Source organism: Octopus sinensis, linkage group LG15, assembly GCF_006345805.1.
Source record: "Octopus sinensis linkage group LG15, ASM634580v1, whole genome shotgun sequence".
In the NCBI taxonomy this organism is placed as follows: domain Eukaryota; kingdom Metazoa; phylum Mollusca; class Cephalopoda; order Octopoda; family Octopodidae; genus Octopus; species Octopus sinensis.
In genome coordinates, this window is record NC_043011.1 from 41,907,903 (window position 1) to 41,927,902 (window position 20,000).

A 20,000-nucleotide genomic window follows, 5' to 3' on the forward strand; every position below is an offset into this window, starting at 1 on the left:
GATGAACATTTTTACATCCGTCTGTGTACAAGTCGTCCACAGAAGTAGGTCTTTCATTTCAACACAGCTGAGATTGCTGAACAAAGGCCACATCTGATTTTATCATCATCATCGTCATCATTACTTTCTTCACTACCACCACTAGCATTACAGCTGCTGTTGCCTCCACCACCATCACCATCAACATTACTATTATCATCAGTATCGCAGTCACAATCATCGCCATTATTATAATCATTATCTTCGTTGTTGTCATCATCATCACCATCATCTTCCTCATCATCATCATCTGTACTATATTTGTACTACATTATTACACATTCAAATATTCCAAACATTTATCTGATATCACCACCATCGCTACAATCATCACCATCACCATCATCACCTCCACCACCATCATCACCACCACCATCATCACCACCACCATCATCACCACCACCACCATCACCACCACCATCATCACCACACCACCACCACCACCATCATCACCACCACCATCACACCACCACCACCACCATCATCACCACCACCACCACCACCACCACATCACCACCACCATCACCACCACCACCATCACCACCACCACCATCATCACCACCACCACCATCATCACCACCACCATCATCACCACCACCATCATCATCACCACCACCATCATCACCACCACCATCACCACCACCACCACCACCACCATCACTGTTGTCACCACTACCACCACCATCATCGTCTTCCTCAGTATCATCTCCAAAAAAAACAACACAGCATCAATGACTTTTGGAAGCATTTTTCCACGCCCAGAATTGCTGAAGGGTAGAATAAACTACCCACATCAGTTGTTAGCTGTCAGGACACAACATCCTTCAAAACTTCCATGCTTCCTGACATTTGTCATCGGCACACCTGGGATCTTTTCTGTTTGACCGGCAGTTTTTTCTAGCGGTGTCATATGAAATTGTCACCCATAATTATGACCCTAGTATCGATCTATTGCATTTCAATCTGTTTTAGGGTTACGGTTAGAGTTTGGATTAGTTAGGGTTAGGGATGAGGGAAGGGTATCTTTTTTTCTTCAGAAATGTAAATAAACCCAATCTGTTTCTTAAACGAGGGACATATTCATACGGCACAGAATGTTTTCACCTCAATAGACGTCATTGATTGGTTGAAATTGCAGAAATTGAAGTAAAAGAACAACAAATATCTTACAAACTATAGAATTTTCTCAATAAAGCCAAGAGAAAAAGATGTTTTATAAACACATTCTACCAGTATATGAAGTTTAAAAGTGTTTAGTTACGTGGAAATTATTTTAAAAAACTGCCGGTCAAACCCAAAAGATCCGCACACCTGATGTCACCCCAACCACCTTTCTTTAAACGACCCGTTCACTGTTCACTTCCTGTGCACTATTTTATGTCCTGTTCATGCACTTTTGGCTGTTTTTTCTGATGAGTTGTCCTGCACCTGAGCACTGCAGACAACAAGTTCGTTATTCTCATCATCACTGTCGTAAAGGCGGTGAGCTGGCTGAATCGTTAGCACACTGGACGTAATGCTTTGTGCTATGTTCTGAGATCAAATTCCACCGAGGCCAACTTTGCCTTTCATCTTTTGAGGTCAGTAAAATAAGTACCAGTTGCACACTGGGGTCGATGTAATTGACTAGTCCCCTCCCCACAAAATTGCTACCCTTGTGGGAAAATTTGAAGCCATTATTATTATTATTATTATTATTATTATTATCATTATCATTATTATTATTATTATTATTCTCTTTACTCTTTTTCTCTCTTTAGTCGAGCAAATCGACCCCGGGACTTATTCTTTGTTAGCCCAGTACTTATTCTATCGGTCTCTTTTGCTGAACCACTAAGTGACGGGGACGTAAACATGCCAGTATCGGTGTCAAGCAATGCTAGGGAGACAAACACACAGACACACAAACATATACACACCATACATATATATATATATATATATATATATATACATAATAAGAAGGGAATTAATTATTGGAAAAATTATCAATTACACCAAGTAGTCTCGGCATGTAAAAGCCTCATTCGAGGAAAATTTAAGTAATACTAGCAATAGGTTTAGCAACGATTGCCTTCTCGTTGCTAAACCCTTATTGCTTAGTATTACTTATATATATATACATATATACGACAGGCTTCTTTCAGTTTCCGTCTACCAAATCCACTCACAAGGCATTGGTCGGCTCGGGGCTATAGCAGAAGACACTTGCCCAAGATGCCACGCAGTGGGACTGAACCCGGAACCATGTGGTTGGTAAACAAGCTACTTACCACACAGCCACTCCTATGCCTATTATTATTATTATTATTATTAAGGCGGTGAATTGGCACAGTTGTTACCATGCTGGATGAAATGCTTAGCAGTATTTTCATCTTTGCTACGTTCTGAGTTCAAATTCCGCTGAGGTCAACTTTGCCTTTCATCGTTTTGCGGTCTGTAAAATAAGTACCAGTTGAGTATTGGGGTCAATGTAATCAATGCATCCCCTCCCCACAAATTTCAGGCTTTGTGCCTATTATAGAAAGGATTATCATCTGTGTCATATCCCTCCCAAACATTTTAGAAACAACATCATCATCATTTTATCTTTTACATCTTCTTCGTCTTCTTGCATTTTCATTTTTGTTTTTTGTATTTGCATCACTCATCACTAAAAGTATTTTAGGCACACAAACACACATACACACACACACACATAAAATGATAATTTGTTTACATACACAACACACACATTGACACATACATACACACATACATGTAAACACTGACATACATACACATACTTTATAACAATTTATTCATTTTATTTTCGAGGTTGTCTTTGCCTTTCATCCTTTTGGCTCATTTAAACAGTGGTTTAGCACTGAGATCCATATCAGTGGTTCTCGGTCTTTTTAATAACCAGGCCAGATTCAAAACCTGGATCTTCTTCAGGGGCTGCACCACAAAAAGTAAAGTAAAAAACAATTAAAGAAAATATTATTATATTTATGGGGGGAAGGCCATTGAGGGCTGTATACGGCCCTAAGAGCTGGGATTGAGAACCGCTGGCCTATATTATCAATTAGACCCCTCCCCAAAAACCCCAGGCTTTGTGCCCATAATGAAAAGGATTATTTATGTTCAAAATCTAGAAATGTGCAAAGATCTCTTGGACTAAATTATATGAAAACCCTTGTTGATGACAAGTTAAAGGAAGATCTTTTGGGGGACAGGGCAAGAGGACAGCACCTACATCTTTTGTTGATGGATCTATTATCTATTACTTGCTTCAGTCATTGAACATTTTTTTTTTTTTTACAGAAATATAATTTTAGTAAATCTGTAAATTTATGTGATCTCCACCCCTCTTTCCCCTCCCTACCTTAAGAAAAAAAAAAGGACTGAATTATTCGTGACTTTTCTCTTTTTCTCATGATCAGAGCCCGTTTCAATTTCAGTAGCGGCGACAGCTGGCATACGCGGTCAATGAGCCATTCTACTGGTAGTGCCCCTACAGTCCCTGTTGGTTTAGAAATGAATTCCCCGCTAGAATCTCCTCCTGGAGATGGGATCATAGATGAAGGCTGGTCCAGCGGAGAATTCTCCAACAGCGATGAAGATATTGATGCAATCCAACACCACCGCAACTTTGACCGAATAGAGGTAAGTTCCTTTCTTTTACAAACTTTCTCCTGGTTCAGTTGACACCTCTCACTTGCAGGGTCTTCTTCCAATCTATCATCATCGTTTTAATGTCTATGTTCTGTACTGATATATATATACAGGATAATGTGGCAGTATCTTCTTTGGCAGCGTCTTCTTTGGCATGGTTTCTGTGGCTGGTTGCCCTTTTTAATACCAAATGCTGTAAATTGTGTACTGGGTGTTTTTTATGTGGCACCAGCACCAGTGAGGTCACCATACAGCTTACGAAGCTACAAAACCCTGGTTTAGAAATCTAGAAATGAAACATCTCTATTTTTTACACACCTTATTGCAGTGAAATTATTGTTCTGGAAGCAGAAATTAAAACTGGTTATTGCTATGATTGGGCTCCCCTTGTTGTCCAGTCTACCTGTGTAAAACTGTGACCATTTATTCAGACAGTGTGTTCCACACCAGTCATTTAATGGTATCTGGTCTTTTTGCTTTTGAAATTCATAATGTGATTTCAAGGAAAATTGACTGCTATTTCTAGAGGCCTGGATGACTATGTAGAGGCTCGTGGTCGTACCTGTGGCTGTGATTTGAAGGGAGGAGGGAGATGTTGAAACCAATGTTTCTTTGCATCTAGACGGAGACTTAATCACTCAGCTGTGAAGTGAACCTGGGTTCAATTCCTAGCACAGGAAGGCACCCACTAAATGTTCTAATGAGGGAGCCTCGATATAGTCAATCGATCTGCTAGAAATAGCAACTAAATCTTCTTAAATTTACACACTACCATCTTTAACAAAAAAAGAAGGGAAGGATATATTTGACAATGTAGTCTTAGATATTGAAGAAAAGAGGGAATGATCATCATAGATCTACTCAATGAGATCTGATCTAAGGTTCAACAATAATCACAACACCACCAGGTAAATCCTTCTCACTCGTAACGATTCTGATCCAATGTAAGGGGAATAACTCCAATTTCCTCACTTCATAAAACTAAACTATTTCGTTGTTATATTTCTTTTCAAATACACTGCCGTTGTTTCTTTACTTTATCTTTCTCTTTTTTTATTAATTTAAATAATGAAGAATGTAGTAAAATAATTTTGTCGTTATTCAGCATTTGTTTGGAACATAAATCAACATGGAAGGTTTTTACGTATGGACGAGGATAGCTGCATAAAAAAGGGCTGATCTCTAACTGTGGAGGGAACCAGTGGAAGAGGTAGACCCAAGAAGTCATGGGATGAGATGGTGAAGCATGTCATTGTCTCATGGAGGCAATGACAAGTGATCAAGACCTTTGGGTGATTTGCTGTGCTTGAGAAGATTCACCAAGCCAAGTGAAACAGTGGTTGTGGCCAGTGACACATAAAAGGCATTAGGAAGGGCATCCAGCCATAGAAACCATGCCAAATCAGACTGGAGCCTGGTGCAGCTCTCTGGTTTACCAGACCCAGAAGGCGGCAAGCTGGCAGAAACGTTAGCACGCCGGGCGAAATGTGTAGCGTATTTCGTCTGCCGCTATGTTCTGAGTCCAAAATTCCACCCAGGTTGACTTTGCCTTTTATCCTTTCGGGGTCGATTAAATAAGTACCAGTTACACACTGGGGTCGATATAATCGACTTAATCTGTTTGTCTGTCCTTGTTTGTCCTCTCTGTGTTTAGCCCCTTGTGGGTAGTAAAGAAATAGGTATTTCGTCTGCTGCTACATTCTGAGCTCAAATTCCACTGAGGTCGACTTTGCCTTTCATCCTTTTTGGGGTCGATAAATTAAGTACCAGTTACACACTGGGGTCGATGTAATCGACTTAATCCATTTGTCTGTCCTTGTTTGTCCCCTCTATGTTTAGCCCCTTGTGAGCAGTAAAGAAATAAAACCCAGTCAAACTGTCTAACCCGTGCCAGCATGGAAAGTGGATGTTAAATGATGAAGATGATGAGGCTTTCTGATAATTATTCCATATAAATATCTAATTATTAAAGTGGAAAAATTATCAGAAAAGCCTTTTTTATTCATTTTTTTCAAATTTATAATACTATACCAAAGATTTTCTGCTTCTTATTTTACTATATGTATGTATGTAGATATGTATGTATGTATGTACGTATGTATGTATATATGTATATATATTTCTTTACTACCCACAAGGGGCTAAACATAGAGGGGACAAACAAGGACAGACAAAGGGATTAAGTCGATTACATCGACCCCAGTGCGAAACTGGTACTTTATTTATCGACCCCGAAAGGATGAAAGACAAAGTTAACCTCGGCAGAATTCGAACTCAGAACGTAACGACAGACGAAATACCGCTAAGCATTTCGCCCTGCGCGCTAACGTTTCTGCCAGCTCGCTGCCTTTATATGTATATATACATGTACACACTCACACATACGCACATTGCCTTAATTCTTCATTGTCTCCATTTTCTATTTGCAGCCCTCCTTTTTACAACGGTTTTCTGTCCTTGCTGATTATATACCTGTAGATAGTTCGGAATTAACTTTACAAGAAAATGATATAGTTGAGATACTGCGCATCGGAGCAAAAGGCTGGTGGCTAGCAAGACATTTGGGCAGTTCTGACGAAGGATGGGTCCCGTCGACATACCTGGAGCCTGTTATTAAACGCCAATCTCAGTCTACTAGTGCATCTTCATCAAGCATAGGTGAGTTCTTCATACAATTCACTTTATCCACATTACCATTATTGTCGTTGTTGTCGTCGTTGTTGTTGTAATTGTTGCTGTTGTCGTTGTTGCTGTTAAGGTGGTCAAAAGTCAGAATTAGTAGAGCGTTAGATAATAAAAAAGGGAAACATGTGGCTTTAAGTGTTTTGTTTTGGCCCTTTATATTCTTGCTGAAATCAGTCGTTCTACTCTTCATTCTTCCTGAGTTATTAAAATGGATACCAGTGATGTACTGAGGTTCACTAATTTCGCTGTGCTTTTCCTTCAAGTCAGTGGCCATGATAGAAACCATTCAACTTTGTCCTTCATTCTTTCGGTGTAGAGGTAAATTAGATACCAGCCATGTACCAAGATTCACTACTTCCTTCTCCAAATCTGTGGCCATTTTAGAATCGTTTGCACACTGGGCAAAACACTTAGTGGCATTTCATCGGTCTTTTGCATCCTGAGTTATAAATCTGCTGAGATCATGTTCCATCCTTTCAGAATCAACATAATTAGTACCGATTGTACACTGGGGCCAATGTAATTGATTTAGCCCCTCCCCCGAAATTGCTGGCCTTGTGCCAAAACTTGAAACCATTATTATTAGTTTTGTTAGAGTGGTCAATGACAACATCAGTAAAGCATCAGTAAAAATACCATAGCGTGTATAGTTGTGGTTCTTTAGTTTATGGGTTCAAGCCCTGCTGGGATTCATTTTGCTGTTTTCACCCTTGTGAGGTAAAAATGAACACCTACATCACTGTCCCCTTTATAAACGTATGGTCTTGTGTCTCTGGAAGAAAACACCATTATAATTTTTATTAATTTTTTTTACTGGTTTGTTCATAGTTAATTTGTGAATTTCTCATCAATTATGGTTAATTGACAGTGTACACTAAAACTAGTCAACATTTCTCAAATATCAGAAGGACATTGGTGATATTTGGACTTTCTATATTGTAAAGACCAATGTCCAGTAAGATAGCCTTCTGTATGTTGTATAGTGGGGATTAATTGACAGTGTACACCAAAAGTGGTCAATAATTCTGAGATGTATGAGGACATGTTCTCTGCCTCTGGCCAGATCATCCTGCCAGGGTCTTACTCTTGTTTGGCATAGCAGCTGTGGATTGGAGGAAGGCCCCATGGCAGCCCCCACACTAGATGGCTGGATGTGATTAAGAAAGATCTCCAGAGGCTCAGTGTCATCTTGGAGGATGCAGAGGAGCTAGCATCGGACCACCAGTGATGAGGGACACTGGTGGACGTGGTCAGTTCTACACATGATGATTCTTCTTGGACCACTAACCTGGGATGATCCCCAGCCCCATCAAGCGAAAGAGAGAGAGAGAGAGAGAAGGAGGGAGTGAGGAATTGGTTACATATGATCATGTCCAGTAAGGTAACCCTTTGAATGTTGCACAAAACCAGTTATAACGGAGTTTAATGTAGGTTTGCATTCCCCATACACACATCCTTGTTATCTCTATCTTCAAGGTTTTGTGCTTATCATCATCATCATTATCATCATCATCATTGTCATCGTCATCATCATTACTTCAGTAGAAACTGAACTCAGAATGAAAATCCAGAAGAAATGTCACTAACCATTTTGTCCAGCTTCATTTCAAACGTTTGCACAAAGCCAGCAATTTTAGGGAGAAAAGGGTAGTTGATCACATCCATCCCAGCACTTATCTCGGATGTGATTGACTGCTCTTGTCAATCACATCATCATCATCATCGTTATGGTTGTGGATTGACAGAATTGAGTTTCAGAGAAAATGCTTTGAGGTATTTCTTTTGACTCTTCAAATTTTGCATTCTGAGTTCAAATCCTGCTGAGGCTGACTTTGCCTTTCATCATTTTGGGGGTTGATGAAATCAGTACCAGTTGTGTACAGGGGTTGATCTAATTGGCTTACCTCACTTCCCCCAAATTGCTGACCTTGTGCCAAAATTTGAAACCACTACTGTTATTATTATTACACACAAAGCTTCAACCAATATTTAAACAACAGAAATCATAATCAGCATTATTATTATTATTATCATTATCATTATCATTATTATTATTATTATTATTATCATTATTATTATTATTATTATTATTATTATTATTATTATTATTATTTTTATATAAATGGAGGCGCGTAGCTTAGTGGTTAGGGTGTCAGCACCATGATCGTAAGATTGTGGTTTCAATTCCTGGACCGGGCGACACGTCGTTTTCTTTAGCAAAACACTTCATTTCACGTTGCTCCAGTCCACTCAGCTGGCAAAAATGAGTAACGCTGCAATGGACTGGTATCTCGTCCAGCTGGGGAACACATATGCCATAGGAACTGAGAAACTGGGCCCATGAGCCTGGCTAGGCTTTAAAAGGGCGCATTTATTTATTTTTTTATTTTTTCATTATGTAAGGTAGCAAGCTGGCAGAATCATTGGCATGCTGGACAAAATGCTTAGCGGCATTTCGTCTGTCCTTTCATTCTGAGTTCAAATTCTGCCAAGGTCGACTTTGCCTTTTATCCTTTCAGAGTCGATGAAATAAGTACCAGTTATGCACTGGGGTCAATGTAATCTACTATCCCCTCCCTTAAGTTTTCAGGCCTTGTACCTACAGTAGAAAAGATTATATCATTATTACTATTATTATTATTATTATTATTATTATTATTATTATTATCATTATTATTATTATTATTATTATATTATTATTATTATTATTATTATTATAAAGAGAAAAGAAAACAGCAAGCAAGACACAGTGAGCAGGGGTATATTTACACACATAAACAGGCACCTGGTTACTGGAAACTACAATGTATCTTTTTTTCCCAGCCCAGAGAAAGATTTCGGGAACCAGATTAACAAATGAACTCCATCAGAATTGGAGTCATTAAGCAAAAATTTAAACTTGCTTCTTTATTTGTTTTCATTTTTATTTCAAATAATAATAATAATAATAATAATAATAATAATAATAATAATAGTACCAGGCAGTGGCTCTCATGGCTTCTGATCTTAACTGATTGGAAGTGTTATCATGTACATTGTTTTGTCTTGGTATAAAAGATGGGCTACAGCAAATATTCTGCTCAATACCACAGATTTGCTTGTCAGTTGTTTGACCTTAACCAGTTGAGCATGTCCCTTAGTGGCTGACGATATGTGCATCTCTGATCACGAGCAGAAGTAGTGGGGGAGCATCATGGCCATGTGTTGAGAGGGATTCTTTGGAGTTTGAATGGTTCACCTCTGGAAACATAGGTGTTTCGTTCAACATCCTAAGCAACCCTTATTCAGGGACCGTTTGAGCAGGATGGGCTACTCAACCTGAAGAAAATTCTAACTGGGCCCCACTGCAAGGTCATGTGCTGTTTATCTTGATATGAGATCACCATGTCGCGCACATATGGTTGTGATGCATGTGCCTGGTGTACCTTTATCAGACGGGTAGTCATGATGGGTATATTGGGCTTCGTATATTTTACCCCAGTGTCACTTTGATGGCATGAACTGCTCTCTCACTCAATAATAATAATAATAATAATTATAATAATAATAGTAGTAATAATGATCTTGTCTACTAAAGGCACAAGGCCTGAAATTTTTTGGCGGAGTGCAGGGAAAGTTGATGACATCAACTCTGGTATTCAACTGGTACTTATTTTATCAACCCCAAAAGGATGAAAGGTACAGTCAACCTTGACGGAACTGAAACTCAGAACGTAGGGATGGCTGAAATACCTATTTCTTTACTACCCACTAGGGGCTAAACACAGAGAGGACAAACAAGGACAGACAAAGAGATTAAGTCAATTACATGGACCCCAGTGCATAACTGGTACTTAATTTATCGACCCCGAAAGGATGAAAGGCAAAGTCGACCTTGGCAGAATTTGAACTCAGAACGTAATGGCAGACGAAATAGTGTTAGGCATTTTGCCCGGCGTGCTAATGTTTCTGCCAGCTCGCCGCCTTAATAAATAATAATACTAAAAAGAAGAAGAAAAATTGGTGATAACTGGTGCTTTTGGCACAACATCCAAACTGCTGTCTAAGAAACTAAAAGATACTTGGAATTGAGATTTGCGGTGTCAACCTACAGAAGAGTGTCATGATGGATTCTGCAAGAATCCTAAAAAAGATTCTTGAAATTTGTGGAAATTTCTTGCCACCAAACTTCATGGCAATACCTCCTCTAATTAAATACACATTAATGATAATCATTTTGTATAGTCAACCAGCAGAAAAAGTACCATTTTATATTCTGCCAGAATCCTAAGGAAGATTCTTGAGATTTGAGGAGACTTGTTGGTACTAAACATCAATATAACATTCCTGTTACTAAATTAGCATGCACTCATGTAATAATAACTATAATAACAACAACAACAAGAGCACTCAAAGAGTGCAAACCTCCGCCAAGGCAACACCAACGTCCTATCAACAATTAGCTGGAGATGATTTTTAAAATGAGAATATCTGAAATAAACTCAACTGCTCTCACAAATGAGAATACTAAAAATGAACCTGACTGCTCTCAAAAATTAAGTAAAAAAAATAGAAAATTTTCCGGAATCCTTGTCCGGGACCGGATCGATCCCAAAATCTAATCAGTTCATGCTGGTCATGAGGCCAAACATCCCTGAAAGTTTCATCCAAATCCATCCAGCAATTCTTGAGATATCTTGTCTGTGGACAAACAAACAAACACAACTGAAAACAATACCTACGCCTTCACTAAAGCCGAGGTAATAATAATAATAATAATATAATAATAATAATAATAATAATAATAATAATAATAATAATTTGTAATTTAGGTAAAGCTCAACAGGTTTCAGACTAATACTGCCAATTGGTGCTTTAATATAGGTTGTGGGTCTCAGTGGGAAGGGAAATTAAAACAGAGTCTGTTAGTTTTAGTGAAGATATGATAATATGGAACTTTGGATTAGAGAAGAAGACAACTGAGGAATGAGAAAAAGCAAAGTGTAAAAGAGTTTTGCTTATGTCCTCCTCGCTGCAAGAATAGTCTCCTTGTGAAGTTCCTGGATGTGAAACATAAAGAATGCAGTGGTCAATCTAAAGCGCATGCATTGAAACGAAAGAAAACAAAAATCTAGTCAGTGGGAATGGATGGAGTGGCAGGGGGTCCTGCATGACAGCAATGGGATGTATCAGTTTTTGGCAGACCACAATGGGTCATGTGGTTATCTAATTCCATAAAGATGTTTGGAGTGTCTTGGAAGAATTTCTTTAATTCCTCTCACCCACCCCACCCCACCCCCATTTGTTATGTCTGTGTTTTTAAATGAATTTTGTAAAATCTCTCCTCGCCCACCACTTGTCCTTCCAAGCAATAATGAAATTACAAACATTTAATTGGTGTTGTTGTTGTTGCAGTAGTTATTGCAACTATTGTTGTTTCTGATGTTGTTGTAGTAGTTCTAGCTCTTGTTCTTGCCTTGTTGTTGCTCCTTTTGCTACAAATGTTGATGATGATGCTGCTGCTGCTGATATTGTTTGTTGTTTGTTGTTGTTGCTGGCCTGATTCATGCTCCTTTTGCTTTTCGTAAGTCTCCAAGTTACCAAAACATTTGGGCCTTGGAATTATCATGTCTGTGGGGTTTGTCCTGTCCTACCCTCCTTTGACATCAAACAAATTCTTCCCTATATTTCACCATTTCTCAAACCTCTCATCATCATTTTCATTCAAAGAACCACAAGGTTCCACAGCAATATCCATGTATATCTGGTCTAATTCTTGTGTGTCTGCATTTGTGTGAAGAATAATAATTTCTAAAAATACTAATTCAGTCCTACAATACTGGAACACATTTGCTCATAGTCACCCTTGGTCAGGATTAACATATTACTAAACACCAACAATAACATGAGTCGGTTGAGGAGACTACATCATTTAATGTCCATTTTTCCACGTTTGCATGGGTCTGATAAAATTCACTGAAGTAGATTCCTTACAGCTGGATGCCTTTGCTGTCACCAACCCTCACCTCTTTCCATATAAGGTAATATTTACCCATGTTTTCACAGAAGATTGGAAAAAAAGGACATCTCTTGTGTGAAAGTGATGCTCATTTACAACCATCATCTGATGTTAAGACAAGAGCAAACTCACACATACACACACACACACACACACATGGTAGGCTTCTTCAGTTTCCATCAACCAGATTCACTCACAAGATTTTGGTTGGCCTGGGGCTATAGTAGAAGACACACCCAAGGTTCCACGAAGTAGGACTGAACCTGGAACTATGTGGTTGGGAAGCAAACTTCTTAAACACATAGCCCCGCCTACCCATATATAGCCAAGCTTGTAAGAAATATCAGCTAAATCTCCCTCAAATTACATCTTGCTCTCATGAGGGAGTGGCTGTGTGGTAAGTAACTTGCTAACCAACCACATGGTTCCGGGTTCAGTCCCACTGCGTGGCATCTTGGGCAAGTGTCTTCTGCTATAGCCCCGGGCCGACCAATGCCTTGTGAGTGGATTTGGTAGACGGAAACTGAAAGAAGCCTGTCGTATATATGTATATATATATATATAAGTGTATGTGTTTGTGTGTCTGTGTTTGTCCCCCTAGCATTGCTTGACAACCGATGCTGGTGTGCTTACGTCCCCGTCACTTAGCGGTTCGGCAAAAGAGACCGATAGAATAAGTACTGGGCTTACAAAGAATAAGTCCCGGGGTCGATTTGCTCGACTAAAGGTGGTGCTCCAGCATGGCCGCAGTCAAATGACTGAAACAAGTAAAAGAGTAAAGAGTATACATTATGCGTGAAAAAAATGAAGGAAAGGTCATGGTTAGAACATCTATGATCAGAAGGTTTCTGGATCAAGGTTGACCTGGGGCCAAATAACGTCAAAACACACTTCTCATGTTATGGGTTCATTTCCTCAAAACAATTAAAAATACCCCCACCTTTGTTTTCTATTCCACCCACCACTCACCTTGCCTCAAACTTCACCCAATTATTCTGACATCATTCTGACTGTAAACCAGTGCTTCTCAAAGTTGCTCACTATTGTATCATGAAGGGTATCAATGTGCCATGTGACACACTGGAGCTCCACAGAAACACGTAGATACCCCTGTATGTGCTGCCAGAGATATCTAAGTGCACTGAGGACATCTAGGTACACTGTTACAAACCGGTGTGCCACTGAGGATATCTAGGTACACCGTGACAAACCAGTGTGCCACTGGGGATATCTAGGTGCATTGTGACATACCAGTGTGCCACTGAGGTTATCTAGGTACACTGTGACATACCAGTGTGTCACTAGAGATATCTAGGTGCATTGTGACATACCAGTGTGCCACTAGAGATATCTAGATGCATTGTGTCATACGAGTGTACCACTAGAGATATCTAGATGCATTGTGACATACCAGTGTTCCACTGAGGTTATCTAGGTACACTGTGACATACCAGTGTTCCACTGAGGTTATCTAGGTACACTGTGACATACCAGTGTGCCACTAGGGATATCTCGGTGCATTGTGTCATACCAGTGTGCCACTAGAGATATTTAGGTGCATTGTGACATACCAGTGTGCCACTGAAGTTATCTAGGTACACTGTGACATACCAGTGTGCCACTGGGGATATGTAGGTACATTGTGGAATACCAGTGTGCCACTAGGGATATCTAGATGCATTGTGTCATACCAGTGTGCCACTAGAGATATCTAGGGGCATTGTGACATACCAGTGTGCCACTGGGGATAACTCAATCCACTGTGACACACTGATGTGCTGCTAGAGATATCTAGATGCACCATGGAATTTTTTTTTAATGTAATTTAAATCTTCAGAAAATCCATGATTTGAATGTCTTGAAAAATTTGTTTTGCACAATTTTGCAGCACTCAGATTATCATCAGCCCTGCCACCACCATCACCATCATCAATGTCATCATCATCATCACTGCCAACATCATTGTTACCATCATCGTTATTATCATCATTATTTTCCATGCTGGGTCATAATTAGCAGGGTTTGATCTTATTTAGAGTAACTGCTCTCGTGTATGTGTGTGAGGGTAGAGAGAGAGTGTAGCTAGCTGTGTGCATGTGTGTGTGTGTGTGTGTACACATAACCCTTATATATATATATATATTGTGGTTGACCTATGAACAGATCTGTGTAGCTCTCTGAGTGAGTGTATATGCAGTGATGTGTGTGTGTGTGTGAATGTTTTTTGGGGAGGTCTTTTGCATCATCATCAGCAGCAGCATCTTTCTTGCCCACCCTCCCCCCATGCTCCCATGCTTGCATGAATTGGCCAATGTAATATTTTAATTAATTTATAATTGATTGCTCTTATGACATCGACTATACTGATACCCACTTTATATATATATATATCATCATCATCATCATCATCATCATAGCTTTCTCTGCCAGCACGGGTTGGAAGGTTCAACATGTCTAAGGAACATGTTTGGCTCCAGTGTCTCAATTTGAGGACAAAAATACACACACAAATATATATATGCATACATCCATACATATATATGTGTGTGTGTGCATGTATGTGTGTGTATGTATGTGTGTGTGTGTGAGTGTATGCTAATTAATAGCGACAGAAGCAGTATTGGTATCGAAAGGCAATATTTATCCCCACTTGAAAGTGAATGTTGTGTTAGAACATGAAATGCTGCATTATTTACCTTGAGAGAACCTCTTATATGGACTTGCGGTGCATATAAGCACTCATGTTTATGCTGCTAGCAGGAGATAATTATCTGCTACCACACAAGCATGGTTGAAAAGCTTGGTTCCCAACCATGCACAGCTCTTGGAACAAATGTCTTCTACTGTAGTGTTGAGCCAACCAAAGCATTGTGAGTAGATTTGGTAGAAACTGAAAGAAGACCAACACATATATATGTGTATGTGTGTGTGTGTGTGTGTTTATATTATGGTACGTGGTAATGGTTGTGAATTTGTATCATCATCATACAAGCAATGTTTCTCATTTCCAGTCTTCCAGGGAAACATACTTGGCCTTGGGGAAATATTATTATCTTGCTTGGAAACAGATGAGGGTTTGTGACAGGAAAGGCATCTTCCCATAGAAAATGTGCCTCAATGAATTCTGTCTGACCCATGCAAGCATGGAAAAATGGACATTAAAACAAGGATAATGATTTATTTATATATATATATATATATATATATATTGGAAGGTTTGGAGATGATGTACAGGTATTTTATATTAGAAGAAATTAGGTACTCAGAAAATCGGATGGTTTATATTTACAGATATTTATTTGTATATTACAACTTTTCACACAGGAACTTAGTTTGATTTGAAAACCCCACTTGAATGGGAGAAAGCGCTAATACATGATCTAAGTTATATGATGCATAAAAAATGTAATATACAAATAAATATCTGTAAATATAAACAATCCGATTTTCTGAGTACCTCATTTTTTCTAATATATATATATATATATATAACAAATATAAGTCTTGCTCTTGTATAGATCTTAAATATATACGTGCAAGGTTTCAGCAACCCAGTATAGAATCCAAAATGGCTTCAGTTTCTGGTTCACGAATAGTCTTCATATTGAATTTGAACATTCTGCTATTCTGTTAAGAAATTTAAGATTTGCTGATACATAGTAAAGACACTGGGAGAAAGATGAGAAAACCCTAAGTGTCACTAATTTGGTGGCATAGGAGAGAAGTTGTTGAGGAGGAAATATTATAAGTGAAAGAGAGAGTAGAGAGGAAGGCTTAATTCATATGGTTACAACATTAAGAGCTTATAGTAATGAGAAAATGTCTTGTAATATTCATATTTGCACATGGTAATTATTTGTAATTATGTCAGAAAAGTAATTAATGTGAGAGACCTCATCCTGACATGACTGAGTAAGTGATTCAGAGCAACAGAAGTTACAAGGTTGTCTGCTACCTCTGTATGAACCAACTGTGGACCAACAAAAATTATAGAAAATACCATAAGCTTTAAGGTGGTGGATATGTTTTCTAATACTATTTGAAAAAGAGCTCAGATGTGCAAGATAACAGCACTTAAAGTCTATTATTCCACCAATGGAAGTTCTAGTAGAGTGGGTTCATGTAGTGGAAACAGTACATTTATAAACATTATAGCATAAGCAATAGTCTCTGAAAGGGCAATTACTAGGTGTTCTGGAATTGCATGTCTTCTTATCCCACAGATTATAGGCTATGCATTATTAACTGTGTCAGGATCAGTAATGTTAGCACAGTTGTTAGTCCTCTATTAGAATCAAGATTATTATTGTCATCTTTATTAAGATGAAGATAGTTGGTATAGTTAGGATAATACATATACTTATTGTTATTACTGATAGAGGTATCTTAATTATTAATAATACTCTTGCTGAGCACATGATTGCTTGTATTGCTAGCATTTATGTTGCCATCATTAATGGTAGCATTAGCTACATTATAGGTGTTGTTAAAGTTAATATTGATCATTACATTCAGAATGAAAATGAGAAAATTAAGAACTTGAAGAATACTAATTATTGCAGTTTTAGTTCTCATATTCTTCAAAAATAGTTTGTTTTTTTATGATATAGTATACGAAGAGAATTATAGAATTTGAGGGATGGTTTGAGGAAACAAAGTAACAGTTGTTGTAAAAGATTGGTGGACAAACATTAGACATGTAATAGTTTAATATTTGAAGGGTGGGGGTAGTTAAAAGATGGGAAAATATCATCATCATCATCACCATCATCATCATTATATTACATCCATGCTGGTATCCGTTGGACAACTTGTCTTTTTTTTATTTTGTTTCCATGAGCTGCAGCTCAAAATTGCAACTCAGCCTGGTTTCCATGGTATATAAGTAACTGAAATTATGACATTCCCCCTTCCCTTCCCACTGAACAGGACACAAGATTAAGTCCCCCCCCCCTGTTTATTGCTGGGACTCACATCTAAGTTGACTGGGACAATGTCAAGTGAAGTGTTTTTCCTCAAGAACACAACATTCTGCCCTGTCTGGGAATTGAAACCACAATCATATGATTGTGAGTGTAACACCCTAACCACTAGATGATATGCCTACTAGACAGGTTTTAGCAAGCAGAATTTTATAACTGATTTCCCTTTCTGTTACCAATCCCTTTTAAGGACTTCTTACAACATACAGAGACATGATGGGTCTATATGAAAATCATGACAGACATTCTAAAAAGTCATTATTATCATTTTTAAAGAGAATCAGGTTTGTAAAATATCTGTGCATATTGTGCATAGGACATTGAGCAAAGATTTCCATATAAATCAACTATTCCATCTTCAGAGAGGAAGAATTAAGGAACATCTTTAATAAAGGATATTAGTAGTTACCAGTTCCATCATTTATATATAAGGCCAAGTCCCATATCACAATTTTCTTTGTTGGTTCTCTCATACTTTATGAATGTCATTTGAAGAGCCAGTTGATATTCTGAGGAAAGGTAAGAGATAGGGTCAGTTAAAACATGAGCTGAAGAGAGAATCCATTGCTAAATGATGTTGAACAAAATGATAAATTCGGAAACTTCAGGGCTTGTAAATATGTTGCTTTATGATCCATTTTCACTGACTCACACCAAACCATACCCCTCTCAATCTGCCTAGATATTTTTATACAAAAATTTATGTTTGCATAATATATGTATACTTAAATAAGTGTCATCATTTTTCATGAATGCAATGCTAGTATGTATGTGTGAGTGTGTGTGTATGAAAGTCTACATTTGTATATGTGTTACTGCCAACCTTTTCCTTGTGAAAGTTTAATAAACATGTACTCTACCAAAATGTATTCAGTAATTCTTCAGTTTAGCTTTAAATTGTTTTTATACACATAACTTGACATAAAATCAGATGTGTGTATATATATATATATATATATATATATTATATATATATATAGAAGACAAAGTTATTCTATTCTATATGGGTAGAAATATATAAAAAAGAAATTGAAAATGCACTTGGAGTCTTTTGGATGGTTTATTTTTAAAGGCTTAACTATTAATGTCATGTGACAAAATTTTTTGCACTGAAAATTAAGGTGGACATTGTTGAGTAAACATGTTCAGTGACAGTTCCAAACAATGAAGGCTCTCTAAATTTAATCTGCCAAGTGGTAGAGTGGACAGGAGTTGTTTGTATGTAATCCAGTGGCTAAATGGTTATGTTTTGTATGTATAAATTCATGCATTAATGTCATATGAGAAAAAGTTATGATTGTGCCCAAAGTTTAGGTTGTCAACTGTGTAAATTCAATATGTATGTATGTATGTATGTATATATGTATACACACACACACACACACACACACACACGCACACAGACACATACATGTGTGTTTTCACATTGTGTAATCCTTATAAATGAGCATCATAATCATTCATGCGGTGGTGTTTATATCCAGTATTTTCATGAAAATATGTCAAGGCATAGGAAAAAGTACCTTACTTGGGAACAGGTGAAGGTTGGCAGCAGGAAGGGCATCCAGTCTTAGAACTGGAAGGACATCTAGTCTTAGAAAATCTGGCTCACCTAACTCTGATTTAAGCAAGCATGGAAAAGTAAACATTAAAACAATGAGGATGATGATGATGATGATGTCCTGGCCCTGCTGGACAAACTCTGCTGTCCTGACAGGCACCTGACCACTAAGAATGCTTCTTTCTCGTGGTCACAGATGACAAATCTCAAGCAGAGGCCTCCAGCTTTTTCTTGATCCTATCATGAAGGACTCAGTTACATTTCATTTTCTGTGCCTGATTAGAATCTGCTGTCTTTTGTGCCTTTTACTTATCTCAGTCATTAGGCTATGGCCATGCTGGGGCACCACCTCGATTAATTTTTGGTTGAATGAATCAATCTCAGTAGTGTTATTTTTTAAGCCTAATACTTAATTCTATTAGTCTTTGTTGCCAGAGCACTAAGTTACAGGGATGTAAACTCACCAACACAGGTTGTCAACTGGTGGGGGTGGATAAACACAGACACACACACCTATATATGTTGTGTGTGTGTGCGTACAATGAGATTTTTTCAGTTTCCATCTACTAAATCCACTCACAAGGCTTTGGTTGGCTCAAGGCTGTAGTAGAAGACACTTGCCCAATGTGTCACACTATGGGACTGAACCCAGAACCATGTGGTTGAAAAGCAGAGTTCTTACTACACAGCCACTCCTACATCTTGTTAATACTGTTAGTACATTTGGAAGAGATATGAGAACGTAACTTTGGCATTATATTGGATAGTCTTTCATTTGTTGCCTACTAAAGTTTGTTCCCCTCAGACATGGAGCATCCTGGATATAAAATACAGCATGCTTCTGCACAGTTTCCATTTACTGTAATTTCACTCACATAACATAAGTCAAGCCAAAGTTGCTGAAAACGACACTTTCTCGAGATGATTTACATAGGGATTGAACCTGGAACCATGTGGTTGTGAAGCGAACTTCTTAACTGCAGACCTACACCTGTATAATATTGCACCTTTACTTTCTGTGTGTTTATTTGTAAACTATTGTATTATATACAAAGGATTTGTCATTGTAATATTAACC

General features: G+C 38.1%; 1 protein-coding gene across 21 annotated transcripts in view; it reads left to right on the plus strand.

Moving 5' to 3' along the window:
- LOC115219718 (guanine nucleotide exchange factor DBS) overlaps positions 1–20,000 on the plus strand; it is a 387,397-nt gene that overhangs the window by 350,637 nt on the left and 16,760 nt on the right. For 19 of the 21 annotated variants that reach the window (XR_005002229.1, XR_005002230.1, XR_005002231.1 and 16 more), the window contains 2 exons: positions 3,465–3,687; positions 6,126–6,354. Coding sequence is in view for 18 of the 21 variants with exons in the window: in XM_036509664.1 (XP_036365557.1) it covers positions 3,465–3,687; positions 6,126–6,354 (452 nt within the window). In the remaining 3 variants the exon portion in view is untranslated. The remainder of the gene's footprint in view (positions 1–3,464; positions 3,688–6,125; positions 6,355–20,000) is intronic. The other 2 variants (XM_036509657.1, XM_036509656.1) reach the window with 2 other exon arrangements.